Below are 17156 nucleotides of genomic sequence, written 5' to 3'. Positions count from 1 at the left end.
GTAGTTTTGAGAGTGCTATTTTTAAAAGTTAATCTTCAGTTTATCTACTGTTCACCTCATAGAAGTTACTGCGTATGAACACACATTTTAAAATGTAAATGTTGCCTTAAACTTATTTCATTATGCAACAGATGTTTAGTGTAACCCTCTTGTTTTTTTTGCAGTGATCCAGCTGCCAAAGCACTCTGGGAGTCCTTAATGAATCTCAGACAAAAGGAAGCTGTGATGGAAGTTAGGAGACACCTAGTGGAGGCTGCAAGCAGAGAAAACTTGCCCATTAAGATGAGCATGGGTAAGCATTATAATATACCCTTCACCAGGTGACTATAATGTGGAATATTTCGGCATCCATACTTCCTTTAGTCCCAACATTTAAAGCAGTGGTGCCCAAACTTTTCCTCTCTTGCCCCGCCTTAACAGTAGTAGTGTGTGTCCACGCCTCCCTACCCCTCCCTTCCCCGGGCCAGGAGTGGAACCAGCAGCCGGGGGGCCGGGAGTTGTGGCCTGAGAACCAGGGCGTGGCAGCCTAGAGCCAGGAGTGGAGCAGTGGCTGCAGCTGTGGCAAGGGACTGGAGCTGGGGGTGGGGCCAGAGCGGAGTTGGGGGCAGAGCAAGGCTGGGTGATGCTCTTTCCCTGCCCCCCTGCATGGGCTGGCCTGTGACCCACTCTGCCCTCCCAGACATTTCTCCACAACCCCTTCCACTCCCAGGGGGCACATCCCATGGTTTGGAGACCACTGATTTAAAGCATTTACATTATTCCTTAAATTCTTATCCCATCATAGTCAGTTAGCCTCTGGTGAACTTTGAGGCTGTGCTTAAGCATGATGCAGTTGTGTTTTTGGAGTTTGGAAGTTTAAAAAAAAAATTAAATAAAAGATTCAAAAGCCTATAAAGTGGTAGAGTTACATGGAGGATGATAAATACACTGATGCAAGTGCTTACTGTTACTTCTTACCTTTGTACTATGAAGTATGACAGTTTGGGGCATGTTTGCAGAAAGTAGTCTGCTGAGCTTCTGTTCTCGACAAGCAGACAGTCTAGCTAGTATCGGAACTGTTGGAATCTGTACTGCTCTCTCTCTCTCTCTCTCTCTCTCTCTCTCTCTCTCTCTCTGTCTCTCTCTCTCTCTCTCTCTCTTTTTTAACTGAATATTTTGTGAAGCAAGGCCACCTCAGAAAAAGCTGAAAACAATATTTAATACATTTTTAGAGTCAGAGTCTTTAGAAATATGCTAGTTGTGGGACATAAAGGTTTTACAGCTTTTTTAGTACGTTATTCTAATTGGACAAAAGCAAAACAAAAATAGATTGAAATGCAAGAAGTTAATGGTAGGCTTACATATTTAAACAAGTCATGAAATACAAAAATAAAGGAAGATTCTTGTGATAGTATTAACTCACTCATCTTACCTATTGTATATTCTTTATGCACCTGATATGCTTAAAGTATAGATTAATAGATTAGTAATCAGAAATACTACATTTATGTTGAGAGGCAATGTTAATATGCAAATATTAACTTTTTCATTTCATATGTAATTTGTTTAAATTACAGCTTTTTTCATTTTACTAACATACTTAGTTGTGTTTGTTTCTTGTTTGTTTTTGTTCTAAAGAAAAGAAAATGAGATTAGGGAAAAATAGAAGAGGCGAAGACAACAAATGGAGGAGACTGACAAAGTCCTTTTCCAGTTCTTGGAGAGGTTGAGATTCTTTACACACACTCCATTCATTCTGAACAAATGGGCATATTTTAGGGATGTTAAAGAAAACCTTCATGTCTTGAGGACTTCCTTAAAGATCCTGAAGATATGTAGGAGAAACACCATTGGTAGCCATCTGACCTCTCTGTGGAAAGGGGGGAGTGAAGGGGAGGAAGGGCACTGGAATCTCCACCCTATCTCCTGCGGGTCTAGATGGGAAGGGGTTGGAACCTTGGTGGGGAGTTGAGGGGAACAGCTCCAGTGCAGAGGATGAGAGAAGATATTATCAGATCCTAGATCAAGGAGGTGAAGAGCTATGACAGTCCCAAAATCTTCCCTGAGACTGGAGGGAAAGTGTGGAATGAATGAAATATCTCAAGGTGTCTCATCAATACATTAGACACTAATGAGACTATAAAGTATTAGACCTGTGTCTTTGCATGGCTCCATGCTGTTGCTGAGAGTTTGTTATAGAATAGGACTCTCCTGTTGTGTGTACCTGGCAGAGACACTTTTTTCAAATGTCTGATCACTTCATTGTTTATATTCATATTTTCCAAAATGTTTATTCTGGACAGTGTCTAAGGATGGATGTGATTTTTTTTTCTTTTGATCTGACTAGAAATTAAAACACTCCTGAACAACTTTTTAGTTTAAAAATATGTGCTTTGCTGTTCAGTGAACTTAATGTATTTTGATCAGTGTGCTAATCAGAGATGGAAAAAACAGATCTTTTTCAATAGGAGTTGTTGGATGAGGCATAATAAACCATTGATGTATTTTTTTTTCTAATGTACCTTTTTCAGGGCCATGACACAGCTCTACTCCAGCCAGATTTCCTGCTCCAGGACATCTTGGCATGCACAGTGCTGTTAACAGAAGTAGCTGCAAATGAAGCAGCAAACCTGTTTACAAGGAAAATATGTAGAATTTTTTCCCGGTGTTCAGTTTTTGTTTTTAAAAAGCAAAATTCATATTGTTTTTTACTCTATTGTCTGTAAATCAAGAATAGAAAACACTGAATAGGGAATAAAAACTGACTTGCTTTACCCCTTAAACAGAGTTACTGTTGTGTCAGTGTTGGTGATACCAACAGTACACTGCAGTCTGGGATATTTTAAGAGTGGGAAGATGGCAAGTGTGGTAGGGCTGTTGTCACAAATCTACCTAGAAGAAAAAGGGTACAGTAAATTGGGAATATTTGCTTAAATAACCTTGAATGATGTGTGTGGGAGCATCCCCCGGGATGACTTGTTCATTTTGGTGTGATAGTGTTAATTTTTATAACAAGTTTAATTTTTTCTTTTAAAAATGGTTTCTCTCACTTTTGAAACTTCATGATCCATTAGTCATCTTTGCTGCTTTGTATTGCTAATAAACCAATAACCCTGCCTCCATCCTGTGTGCCCTTCTCCATTCCTGTAGTTTCAAATTAAGGGTCCAGTGCTGTAGACTCTTACTCACATGTGCAGAAACTTCAGTGAGACTACTGGCAAGGAGAAGCATTTGCTGGATTTAGGCCAAAGTAGTGTCACAACAACTTTTCCTCCTTAAGAATTGGTGTTAAAACTGATTTCTGTTGAGTACATAGTATATATTTGCTTTTATTGTTTGGGGTTTTGTTTTTTTGTTTTGGCAGTGGAGGTGCTATTTGCGCTTGAAATGCTTTTTGAAGCACAGATATAAATTACTACTATTTGTACACGTGTCTCATTTATTTTTTAAACTGTGGATTCATCAGCTCATAACTAGAAGAGCAACAAAGAAAAGCTTTGGGACAGTCTTGCAAATAGAAAGAGGGAGAAATAAGAAGCAAAAGCTAAAAATGAGGGCATGTATGTGTGGTCTTCTAAAAACCATAGCTTCTCATTGGCTAATAAATGCAGGAAGCTGCTCCTAATGTCAGGGACTAAATTGTTCAATGATGCATAACTGTTGAATGAACTTTTAAAACTGTACTATGTCTTTTGAGTGTGCAGTGCCAAATATATCATGCTACGGGAATACTTAAAGCCCCTTAAGGCAGCGAGAAATTAAGTAGCATGTTGCCTATCAGTTGCTTCCTTTGTCTGGGACAAAACAATTCTAGGTACTCTTTTTTCTGCCTGATGCCTTTATTTAGTCGAAAGGCCACCTGCTTCCAATATGATTGAGATATGGGGCAGTGAGGCTGGAGAGAAGATGGAGGTGCTTTGAGTCTCCATACCCTCTGCCAAGGTTAACTTTGCACTGTCATAGTTGAGGCTCTGCAGATATCGGTATATTTCAGTGGATAGTGAACTGTCTTCTGCTGCTTAGGAGTAGCACCTCAGTCACTCCAATATTTAGAGAGGATGTTTTGAGGACTTTTAGGCCCTTCCTCATATTAAATATCATAGGCATCATTTTCCAACAGGAAGAAAGTCTCTAACACTTTTACTAAAGTCAGCTGTCACAAGGTAAAAACTGTTTTTATGCTTGACATAAGATGTGAAATGCATTTGGAAGCAAAGCTTTCAATTCCAGTTGGTATTTCTGAGACCCCCCTGTTGTAGGCAGCTGGCTGAAAAACTGTATCAGGTTTGACACTGGCAGCATGGGGGTCCTGTCTCAGAAATTATAAACCATATTCTATCTTCCTTTAATATGTGTAGAGAAAGTAAAAAACTTCTGCTTCTTTCAGTGTACTAAAATATCCTTAACCACTCACTGCAATGAATCAGATCACTCTCCTGCCTTCCTCAGTGTGTGTGCGTGTTTGTGTGGTGTAATGTGACCAGATGAGAGACATGAAATATCGGGGCGTGGGGGGGGGGAGGAGGGGTGTCAGCGGAGCAACAAAAAAAACCAAAAAACCCCAAGAGTCGGCAGCAGAGGAAAAAACAAAAACAAAAGCGCCTCCCCCCAACAAAAAAAAACTACCACCCTCCCCCCAAGAGCATAGGAAAAATTGGTAGGGGCTGAGCACCTGCCAGTAGCTCCATGCCCACCCCACCCTGCCCCCCCTGCACCAGCTCACCTTTGTGTGGTGTAAGGTGACCAGATGAGAGACATGAAATATCGGGGCATGGGGAGGGGCGGAGGGGTGCCAGCAGAGCAACAAAAAAACCAAAAAAAACCCGAGTCGGCAGCAGAGGGACAATTTGCGTTCAGTCGGGATGCAGGACAAACAAGTAAATATCAGGACAGTCCCAATAAAATCGGGATGTGGTCTCCCTAGTGTGGTGCATGTTTTTCCCCGACAGGCAAATATTAAGGACCAGCTTTTTCCTTTCTTTGAATGGTCTGATGTAATGGGAGCAGAGCACTTGTCATATGAGCACAGTTTATTCAGTGTGATACCCCGTATCTTGCAGAGTGCTCAGCATCTTTGCGGGGTGTTGAAAAATGCATCAGCTCTCCCACCCTGGGGTGGGAGGAGAGTGTGAGAGCTTATGAAACCAGCTGTGGAAGAAAAGTTGTCATTGTAACTGTTCTCCTTACACCTGCTGGCAGCTCCATTCCCTCCACACTTCAGGCTGCAAGAATGAACAGAGGGAGAGAATTCTGCAAAGCTGCCAGGAGAGATAGAGAGGGAACAGGTGCTCCTTGCCCTTCCAACAGCCAAGAGGGGGTTGTGAGCAAGACAGAAGTCTGATCTCACCACTTGGGCACTGTCTTTGAACCTCACTGGTGCTGGGATCTGTTTCCATGGTCAGTCTTCACTAGTATGCAACTTCGAGTTTCATTTTAATATTTAAACCCAAATAAAGTTTTAAGCATTAACACAATAAATGGTAAACATGAAGATTGGTTAGGAGAATCCCAGGAAGCAGCAGCACCATTTGAAGGCTATGTACAAATCACCATTCATAAATAAATGTGGAATTGTATTCATGCCTTATTAACCACTAAATATCTTCCTATTAGCTGTCAGGTAAACCCCCTTCTTGCTAACCCTTCTGTATTGAACACCTACTGCATATCAGTTCCCTGACATTGGGGCTCCTTGGGCATTGGTGGGCCTCAGTTTCTGCTGTTCTCTGTCTGTGGCACACAGAAGTCTAATCTGTGGGCTGTAATACTTTTGGTCTAATTTCAGTGGTTTGGTTTACTGTGCAAGTGTGTGGTGGTGGTGGTGGTGGTGGTGGTGGTGGTGACTGGTTACATACAGGAGGTCAGACTAGATGATCTGGTGGTCCCTTCTGGCCTTAAATTCTGTGACTCTAAGGCCTTGGCTACATTTGAGAGTTGCAGCGCTGGTGGTGGCTTTACAGCGCTATAACTCACTCACCCTCCACACTGGCAAGGCACATACAGTGCAGTATCTCCCTGGCTACAGCGCTACTTGTACTCCACTTCCACAAGAGGAATAAAGACTATAGCGCTGCTGATGCAGTGCTGCCCCGCCAGTGTGGCCACCAAAAGCGCTGTTATTGGCCTTCAGAAGTATTCGGCAGTATCCCAGAATGCCTGTTCTAGCCACTCTGCTCATCAGTTTGAAGTCTACTGCCCTAGCCTCAAGTGACCAACCATCAGACTCACCCTTTAAATTCCCCGGGCATTTTAAAAATCCCCTTCCTGTTTACTCAGCCAGGTGTGGAGTGCAATCAGTGAATCTTTCCAGGTCACCATGCCTCCACGCACCAGACGAGCACCAGCATGGAGCAATGGTGAGTTGCTGGACCTCATCAGTGTTTGGGGGGAGGAAGCTGTGCAGTCTCAGCTGCGCTCCAGCCATAGGAATTACGATACCTTTGGGCAGATATCAAGGGCCATGATGGAAAGGGGCCATGACTGGGACGCATTGCAGTGCAGGGTTAAAGTAAAGGAGCTGCGGAGTGCCTATTGCAAAACCCGCGAGGGAAACTGCCGCTCCGGTGCTGCCCCCATGACCTGCCGTTTCTACAAAGAGCTGGACGCGATACTTGGAGGTGACCCCACCTCCACTCCGAGGACGACCAGGGACACTTCAGAGCGGGGGGAGGAGGAGGAGGAGGAAAGCGAGAGTGAGGGTACTGGGGTGGGGGGAGACTCCCTGGATACATGCAGCTAGGAGCTCTTCTCAAGCCAGGAGGAAGGTAGCCAGTCGCAGCAGCCGGTACTTGGTGGAGGACAAGCAGAGGAGCGGGTTCCCGGTAAGCGGCTTTTATTTTCAGGATGGAAATTTTTTGGGAGAGGAGTGAGTGTTAGGGCTGCATGCATGCATACCTAGATGCGGAATAGTGCATTGATGTGGTCTATCACATCGCGGTAATCAGCCTCGGTAATCTCTTCAAAAGTTTCAGCCAGAGCGTGGGCAATGCGCTTGCGCAGGTTTATTGGGAGAGCCACTGTGGTCCTTGTCCAAGTCAGGCTAACGCATCCGTGCCACTGTGCCACGAGGGGTGAGGGGACCATTGCTGCACACAAGCAAGCTGCATAGGGGCCAGGGCGAAATCCGCATTGCAGTAGAAGACCTTTCCTTGCTTCCCAGGTGACTCTCAGCAGCGAGATATCTTCCAGGATAAACTCCTGTGGAAAATGTTGGGATAGTGTTCAGTGTAGGTGCCTCCTGCAGCTGTTGGCTCTCCCCAACGCATGGAAACCCAGAGGACAGTACAGTCCTAAAGCAATCAGTCCGCCTTACTCACCATTTCGGGGCTCCCGTGGGTTATGTCTGGTCTCTTTGGGATGGGAAAATTATGCTATTGTGAAGACTGTATGTGCCCTCCTTAAGTGCGGGGGAATTACTCTGTCTGGTATAAAAAATGCTGCCTCTGTTAAGTGTTGCATTTTGCCTTTACCGATGCAACCTTGAGATCTTGGCTGTCCGTGTTATCACCGGCTGAGAGACTGCAAAACCTTCGGAAGAGACCGCGAAAAAGCAAAGACGACATGCTGCACGAAGTGATGCATCAATCTTTCACAGAGAATCGAAAAGCGCAGGAGTGGAGGGAGAGGGAAAGCAGGATCCGCAAGGAAAACGCAGCGCACAGGAAGCAAAGCACAGCACAAAGCGGCTGATAAGCATCCTGGAGCACCAAGTAGACTCTATCCAGGCGCTTGTAGCCATGCAGGTGGACCATTACCACCCTCGCCCCTCCCTGCACCCCTTGTCCCAAAGCTCTTTCCCTTGTGCCCCCATGTCAGCTCCAACCTCCCTTCCCCAACATCCGGGTTCTTACCACCACCAGCTGCCTCCAACACCTGTATGTTCACCAACCAGCCCTGAGAACTATGACCCTTACCCTCTGCACTCAACCCCCATCACCATGCAGTATAGCCATCCTGAAGTGCAGCACTCATTGCACAGCACTCCAGACAGGACATATGCAAGTCTATGATTGTATGGTTCCCCACCCCACCCCCTTGCCCTTTCAGATTCCCAAAAACTTGTGTTTCTTTCAATAAAGTAATTTTCTTTTCAATAAATGAATTTTTGGCTTTGAAAACAGTCTTTATTATTGCATAAAGTTAGATACCTTAGCCCAGGAAAGAAACAGGCACTGCAAATCAGCTTAGCAAACACAGATTCCTACTAACATTGTAAGCACTGCATTTCGCTGCCGTGCAGGGCACCAAACATTATTGTTGGTTTGCAGCCTCAAATTCCACCCTCAAGGCATCCCTAATCCTTTCAGCCCTGTTCTGGGCCTCTAGTAGCCCTGCTCTCTGGCTGTGCAAATTCAGCCTCCAGGCGTTGAACCTCGGCGGTCCATGCCTGACTGAATCTTTCACCCTTCCCTTCACAAATATTATGGAGGGTACAGCACGTGGATATAACCACGGGGATGCTGTTTTCACCCAAGTCCAGCTTCCCATACAGAGATCGCCAGTGCCCCTTTAAACGGCCAAAAACACACTCCACAGTCATTTGGCACTGGCTCAGCCTGTAGTTGAACTGTTCCTTGCTGCTGTCAAGGCTCCCTGTGTACAGTTTCATGAGCCACGGCATTAATGGGTAAGCGGGGTCTCCAGGGATCACAGTGGACAATTCAACGTCCCCTTCTGTGATCATCTGCTCTGGGGAAAAGAGTCCCGGCCTGGAGCTTCCGGAACAAGCTAGTGTTCCGAAAGATGCATGCATCATGCATCTTTCCGGGCCAGCCTGCGTTAATGTCAATGAAACGCCCACGGTGATCTACAAGCGCCTGGAGAACCGTAGAGAAATACCCCTTTCGATTAACGTACTTGGATGCTAGGTGGGGTGGTGCCAAAATAGGAATCTATAGCCCCTCCACATTTAGGGAAACCGATTTGGGCAAAGCCATCCACAATGTCCTTCACGTTCCCCAGAGTCATGATTTTTCTTAGCAGGATGCGATTAATGGCCTTGCAAACTTGCATTAACACGATTCCAACGGTCGACTTTCCCACTCCAAACCGGTTCGCGACCGATCAGTAGCTGTCTGGAGTTGCCAGCTTCCAGACTGCAATAGCCACCTGCTTCTCCACTGGCAGGGCAGCTCTCAATCTCGTGTCCTTGCGCTGCAGGGTGAGGGCGAGCTCCTCACACAGTCCCATGAAAGTGACTTTTCTCATCCGAAAGTTCTGTAGCCACTGCTCGTCATCCCAGACTTGCATGATGATGTGATCCCACCACTCAGTGCTTGTTTACTGAGCCCCAAAGCGGCGTTCCACAGTGCTGAGCATGTCCATGAATGCCACAAGCAATTTTGCTATCATTGTTGGACTCCTCACTGTCACTTTGGGCCTTAAGGAATAACTCAACTGCCAAATGTGATGTGCTGGTGAGACTCGTCAGCATACTCCTCAGCAGTTTGGGCTCCATTTCCCGCAGACCGAAACGGAACACAGAATCGCGCTGCACTGAAACTGTGCAAAGATGGCACCAAATGTGGACAGAAACACAGGGATTGCTGGGATGTGAAGCGATGCATCACGAGGCGTTGAGACAGGAACCAGAATGACCCGCCCCCTCCGCTCCCTTCCCACAACCCACGGCGCCAGAATGGGAAGAGATTCTCTGTAGACTAGCTGCCCATAATGCACCACTCCCAGCACCGCTGCAAATGCTGCAAATGTAGCCACGACATTGCGCTGGTAGCTGTCAGTGTGGCCATATTGCAGCACTTTCGCTACACAGCTGTACGAAGACAGGTTTAACTCCCAGCACTGTACAGCTGCAAGTGTAGCCATGCCCTAAGTATTGGAGAACTTTGGAAACTACTTTTCAGTTGCAGACATAGGGCCCCTGTGCTGCTAGTGTCCCAAATGACGTCATATTTCAGCAAAATGTTCACAGCTGCAGGAGACTCATTACTGTCCCTTTAAGCTTTCATTTAAAAATTCGTGGTGACTTTTGCCTTCTGAACTCTCAAGACTGGACTGAGCAAAATGGCTGGTGCCTTCTTATTAAGGGCTTGACTAGGGTTCCATTACAAATCCCTAATTGTAGGGAAGTATGACTCACCTGTACAAACTGCCCCCAGGGTTCAGCTGAGTGAATTACAGTGGTTTGTTAGTTGAAAGGAGTGAAGGGTAGGTTAAATCCCACCTCTGAACTCATCCATTTTAACAGGATTTTAGTCTGTAGGGACTAATGCTTTAGAGAAGTGGTGGGAAACAACTTTGAGGACATAATGCTGAGCTGAGTAGGCAAGGAGTGGAGTGTTTCTTTAAGGTTCTTTTTGGCTGTGTAAAACTATTGCTGGCACAACTATCATCAGAGTTGATGAGAGAGTTTCTGGAACAGCCAGAGGCTGTTGTGAGAGGCCTGGATGTCAAAGAAAGTACAGCAGAATGGAGAGAGCAGCACTGGCAGAACTTTCTGGGAGCTCAGAAATAAATACAATTCCAAGGTGGCAAGATCTCCCTGATGTCTACTAAGGAGGAATTTTGCTGAGAGTGTGCTGGTTTTCCCTCTGAATTCTCCAGTCAGCTAGTGCTGTGGTTTCCAGGTGAGGATAAGAGTTCTGTGGAGTGTGTGCCACTTTCAGATGAGTTTTTTCCCTCCAAAGACGTCAAAAGGAAAATTGGCCTCTTTAAGCTGCTAGTAACAGCAATGTGGTCAAAGACACAGATGTGATGCCATAATTTTACAATCTCAGTGTGAGATTCCTGTCCAGCTGACTTGCTAGAAAACACTTCAGAATTGTTTATCAAACATACTGATGCTTCATAGTAGCATCTGGAAGAACTTCAGATAATTTTGTTAAAGGAAAACTTGAGGGCCTGGGGAACCATCTCACAGAACTAGACAAAGAACTAGATTAAACCTGATGGCCTACTAGAGGCTGAAATATGAGTTGGCCTCCCTTCATAGGGGAGCCAAATGTGTTTTTTAGGAATTGCTAGATTAGGGAAAAGGGATTTCCTTTTATCCACGTGACTTTGCGTCTCAATTAAGAGCATATTTGAATTCCTAAGACTCGGATCTGAGATGAGACTTGAAGGAGGCAGACTAAATTCTAGGTACTATTTTACTTTGGGACCCTTGTATTATTTTTGAATCTTTATGCTATATTTGGATTATTTATCAATGGTTTTAGAGAGAGAAGATGGGTGAGGTAATATCTAATATTGGGTCAACTTCTGTTGATGAGAGAGCCAAGCTTTCGAAGTTACACAACAATGCTTTGCCATTTAATACTAAAAATTTAATCTTAAATTATTTTACAATCCATATGCAAAAATTAGTTATTTGGTTTTTGAAGATTTAATTTGCTGTGGTGTTCAGTAATAGTCTTTTTTCCATTTGTATTTCTTGTTGTGAATTACTTGTTCATTGTGCATACTATTTATTGCAATACACTCAAAACACTTGAGAGTGTTTCAAAGTGTGGAACCAAAGCCATGGGGTCAAGATTGTTGTTGTGGCAATAGATCAGAGGATTGTGGGAGTTGCTCTTTCCTTTAGATTGGATGTATTTCCTAGAGCAGCCCCAGCTAGTCTGTAAAGTCCGGGTGCAACTCTGGACTTTTTGTTTTGATTGGTTGGTCTGTTTTTGTTAGAGTTCCATAAATATTCGAGAACCATTTATATCAAGATACTTGGAATACTATGATACTTTATTATTTAAAATAGTAAATGAAAATGAAATAGCTCCATCTTGCCCCTCAAACAACTGTATGTATATAATAGTAGGTGAGTACTGTTAGGCTCTGTCTACACTACAAATTACTTTGGTATAACTTACTTCGCTCTGGGGTGTGTATAATCCACACACCCCTGAGTGACGTAAATCATGCTGACCTAAGTGCTGATATGAACAGCGCTATGTCAGCGAGAGAGCTTCTCCCACTGACATAGCTACCACCTCTTGCGGAGGCAGGAGTTATTAAGCTGATGGGAGAGCTCTCTCTTGTCAGCTTAGAGCATCTTCACTAGAAGTGCTTCAGCGGCACAGCTGCGTCAGTGCAGCTGCACCACTGTAGCTGCTGTAGAGTAGAAATAACCTTCAGTATCAAGAGAAGATAAATATTTGCTCAGTGCAATTCTAATTTGCCAGTGTGTAGATGACTTAGCCATTGTTTTTTTATTTTGATGCGTAGACACATTGTAGCTTTTATAGAAAATCATTCAGTTAAATTAAACTGTTAAAAGGTAATCTGTTTTCAACAATTCTTTTGTTGAGACCATTTTGGAGGTACAGTTATTTAAAGACCTTTGTGATATCCAAGGAGAATGAAGTCAGTTAGGAATGGATGTCTGATGCAGCTTACTTTTGCTCAATTAAAGACAAATTGTTTTTAACAGACTCTGAGAGTATTTTTCATGATCAATAACTTAGGTGCAGCTGGATTTTATGAGTTCCATTCTGGAGTTAGGGAGCCACTTATACCAGAGGAGAAATGTTTCTGCTTTTTCAGCTTTAGTAGAAGTGCTGCTGCTTGTCCGGTCCTGACCCCTCTCTGACTCCACTGCTAATCTTGTGTATCTTTTAGTAATCCTCTGAATGTGACGGTCCCTGATTCTGTTGATGAAAGCTGTGCTATTAACATATTACTTGGCAGTAACAGAAACCTTACTACAAATATCTTTCTGTTGTCTCAAAAACAGACTTGTTTGGCAATTTGAACAGAGGATGGTAAATATAGGTTGAGTCTGAATCCCTTGATTATGTTCCCTTAGTGACATTGTGAATGATCAAAGTTGAAACACCAGTACGGTAACAGAAACAAAGTGCTCTCTGCTGTTACTTTAATCCTCATTAATGAGAAGAAATCCTTCTCAGTTTCTTCCTATTAAAGTATACAAAATGCAACTTGAAAGTCTTAGTCTTTAAAAATTTAAAGATCCCAGGAGAGACCTAAACTAACTCCTTAGCCCAGCATCAGGCTTTGTAAAAGATGGTGGAGGTAACTCCCTAGAGTAGTGTGGTAACTCCCTGAGTAAAGTTTGAACTGAAATTCCAAACTTTAAGTAGGAGTGGGGCAGGCCTGGAGATTTGGCATGGCCTTAGGGAACATGAAAGAATAGCATGTGAGGTTGGGGGTGGGCATTAGCTCATAGGATTTTTTTCCTATGGAAAATTGATCTGGAATGATGTTTATAGAGAGAATACCAACAACTTTTCCGTATACTGAGGTAATGCAGTATCTGAAATCTGAAGCAGATATAGAATAGGAAGCAGACATTTTTAAAACTATTACTTGCATGATATTATAAATAACAATACATTTATTGATGTGCTATTTCTAGAGACAGCATCAGTCCAAAAGTATTAAAGACTCAATACTATCAAGTGGAGGGATCAAATAAACTTCAGGAATATCTATAATACTTTTCACAAAAATTACCTGATTACTGTATGATAGCAGTACAACCCTATTGCAAATGATTCTTGTGAAGGGGAATTCTGGTTGCCTGGCTCCCTTCTGCCTAAAATCTAAACCTTAACAGTGTTGACTTAGCCTTGCATGCAGTATATAACTGTTCAGAAATACACTGCTACTTGTCTGTTGTATTTCTTAGCATCAGCATTTATATTTAGCCTGTGTGGCCTTGTGCTAATTCGGCCCACAACAGTACCTTCTTTGGCACTGTTCTAGAATGATTATGGCAGCCTTCTCCATGAATGTGGCTGCTACACAGGCTGTTGCTACCGCCTTTCCTTGTTTCCCTTAAGGTGGCAAGGACACAACTATATTTAGGGTCAAATTGTTCCCTTCTGTGTTAAAAACCATTGAAGTGGACTCTGGGGCAAGAAATCTCCAAAAGGATCCCTTTGCAAAAGTCCCTTTTTGAAGAGATTTATGAAAGATACTATCGTCTTTGAGAATGTCAGTACATACGTGGAAGCATAGTCCTAATCTCCTCCCATTTGAAGTTAGTGATTATATAAATATAAATAGTGCTTCCTTCCTGGACCAAGATACATATAGAAATAGAATTTAGAGTGCCTCAGCCTTTATAATTCATTTCCCTAATCGCTGGTAGATTTTGTCTCTGTCTTCTTCTAAAGGCCTTTCCACACAAATCTTCTTCTATTTTTTTCTGTTGATCTTTTTCTTATGCTTCTGGTAGCCTTTGAACATAAGACTTCCTTTATATTTCTTCATTAATGATTTTCTTGTATAGCCAAATATGTATGGTCACGCACACTTTCTTAGACATACGTTCATGTACCTGTAAATGTATAGTTCTCCTTAGTAGCTCATATGTATAAGGCAAAGCTCAGCTCATTTCTTCAGTAAAGGTCAGTTTAAAGTTGAAGTGCTTACTTTAAAGATTTGTAGAGAATTGAAAGTCAAAAGTATATGAAGCAGAATGATGAAGAATTTTTTTAATCTGTTCTTTTGCATTAAGGTTACATGCACTAGCTCAAAGTGTACGATTTGTGAGGCTCATTTGGAGCTTAAAACACTAATCTTGGTCTTTCTTTCCTTGACATACCCTTTTTTTTTCCTACTTAAAATGCCCTCGTTTTTTGTTTGTAATTTCACAGACTTATCTGTGCAGGTCCCACAGCCATGCTTATGCTAAAGCAGCATCTGCTTTAGTTTGGTTACTTGTTTGTGTTAAACAAAAGTCAAATGTACTAATGCATGCAGCCCAACAAGGATCTACAGAGCCTAGCTTCTCAGATCCACTGTGCCCCTCCTATCCCATTGGCCCCTTCCTAGCAATTTAGTGAGGCTGCCCTTCTTTCTCACTGGTGTGGTTGGACTCCATTTTATTAGTTTTAAAAACACAGAAGTATTTCTTTTGTAAAGGTTTTCCTTGGTATGTGCGCCCTGTTTTGGTATGTATTCCAGTGACTTTTTATTGCATGTTGATAGTTGGCTTGATAAGTTACCTCCAGAGGGGCATAAGAACTAAGATCTAATTGTCGCATATGTGTATAAAAGGAAATTATTGGTCTTTTCAGAATCAGTGCATGATAATCTGTCAAAGAAAACTGATTTCAGGAATTTTACTGGATCTTTCAATTGCTTGAAACGTATTGTTTTAATCGAGGATTTATTAAAAATTATTGTGAAAAGAAAAGCCCTACTATCAATTTCTTTTTAAAAGGTGATGTTAGAGAGTTTATTCCTGCACTACCACCCATTTTCCTGGTCCTTCTTGCATGAACAGAGAGCAGCAATACCCGAAGTGCAAAGAAGCAAACAGTTCAATGTTTATTGGGGTGAACTTCCAGTAAGCTTAAATCCAAGTTTCTTTTTCCTTATTTTCAAATCCTAATTTACCTCCTGTTTTGCCCCTAATTTATATAGTAATATTCTCAGCTATATCTTAACCAATCATTTTACTGAAATTTACCTAACCAATCCTAACATATTGTAACATGATTAGCTAACCAATTATATCCCACCACCTTAATTAGTTTACACCCTGCAAAATTAATTCTACAGCAGACAGAAACAATCACAGAACCAGACAGAGACCATGCAAATAAACAATAGCAAAGTGGGAATTATAATGACAAAACAATACAGAAGTGAGGATTTTACAGCTACATCTATAAAGACATTAGGGTTTCCCAGCTGTGTCTATTGATAAGTGAATTTTTACCAAACAGAAAACTATCAAACTAAATTTCCTTTTTCATCTTCTGGGCTCTTCCCTTTATCTGGAGGTGATAGATTGGGTCACCTTTCTAACAGCCCCAGAATGTGACTAGTTTGGACTGTGAGGATGTGACCATATGCTTCCCAGCTTATGACTCTTCCCACTGCTTAGTCAAAGGTCTTAGCTTAAGAAGAGGGCCTCAGACTGTCACAATGAGAGAAGGCCCTTACACAGATTCTTTCTTTTATACCTCTATAACTCGCTAAATGATAAACATATACCTAAATTCTTAAAGTATAGGACTTTAAAGACAGGCCTAAATATCTGTAACCTAACAGGTGAGTTTATTAGAAACTTCAGGGTTTAAAAAAGGCAGAGGTCATTATGACAGGCTTCTCTATTAGCTTCATTCAGTTTCAAGCTGCTATTGTAATTTTTATTATGTTTTCATGAACAGCTTAGAAAAGTTCAGGTAGGGATGAAATTCAATAGTATGAAGTGTCAGATCATGCACATAGGATCTGTTAATAAGAATTCCTGTTACAAACTCAGGGCTCTTTTGTTGGAAATGATGGAGGAAAGAGAACTGAGTGTGTTGATTGATTGCTGGATGACGATGAGCCACCAATGTCATGTGGCTGAGAAAAAGGCAGCTGTGATCCAGGCAAGGCATTTCCAGTGAAGAGCTATTTAAGCTAAAGGACAATGTGACCCAGAAACCTCTTAGTGCCACCTGGCAGGGGGCACAGAGTGGGTGCATAGGGGTTACAGGAATCTCCTGAGTCTGGCATGCACATTCTGATTCACCAAAGAATGTAATATGAGATCTCAGATAAAAACTGGTGTCACAGTTGTCATCAGTATCATTGCAACATGCATGTGCAGATGTTGTGTAAAGAGTGATATGTGTATATATTGAAAATATGTTCTTAAAATCTATGTCTAGGTACTGGTCACCACCAAAGTTGAAAAACAAGTTTTGTGTCAGAGAAGAGATGTCTAACCATCGACCTGTTTACATGTAAATTGAGTATAGTCTCATTCACAGTGGGTATCCTATCACCACTCTGAACTGAATGTAAATGAAAGATTGTAAGAACTTCAGAAAGAAACTAAAATGAAGAGAGAAACAGTGGGAGGGGAGAACACCAAAGATTTGCTTTATGTTTGAGGGTAAAGTTACGCTAGTGTTGCTCACCTCAGAAGCAAATGGACAGCAAATTTGCTTCATGAAAGTGGGGTCTCCCCCAGGCTTGGCTGGAAATGCTTTAGAGAACTTTGGGTGAGAAACTTCTTTAGCAGTTGGTTAACTGATTAGTTGGGTTTAGTTTCTAGAAAATGTGTTATGATTTTGTTTTATGTGTAGCGATTAGTGTCCAATATTTTCACTCACTGTCACTTGAATATCTCTTCTTTGATAGTAAACTTATTCTTGTTTTCGCTTTAAAATATATCTAAGGCCTGTTCTGTTAAGCAGAGTGCTGGTCCTGAGTTGAATCTTACAAGCTGGTGTGCACTGTTCCTTTGGGGACAG

The 17156-nt window shown here is 42.5% G+C and overlaps 1 protein-coding gene across 1 annotated transcript in view; it reads left to right on the top strand.

Moving 5' to 3' along the window:
- Positions 1 to 17156, top strand: part of SCFD2 (sec1 family domain containing 2) — a 323281-nt gene that overhangs the window by 56853 nt on the left and 249272 nt on the right. The window contains exon 3 of the mRNA XM_030563081.1: positions 165 to 292. Within this exon, the coding sequence (XP_030418941.1) occupies positions 165 to 292 (128 nt within the window). The remainder of the gene's footprint in view (positions 1 to 164; positions 293 to 17156) is intronic.

Source organism: Gopherus evgoodei, chromosome 5, assembly GCF_007399415.2.
Source record: "Gopherus evgoodei ecotype Sinaloan lineage chromosome 5, rGopEvg1_v1.p, whole genome shotgun sequence".
In the NCBI taxonomy this organism is placed as follows: Eukaryota; Metazoa; Chordata; order Testudines; family Testudinidae; genus Gopherus; species Gopherus evgoodei.
Note: the sequence above shows the minus strand (reverse complement) of the source record. Positions and strands in the feature narration are given on the sequence as shown.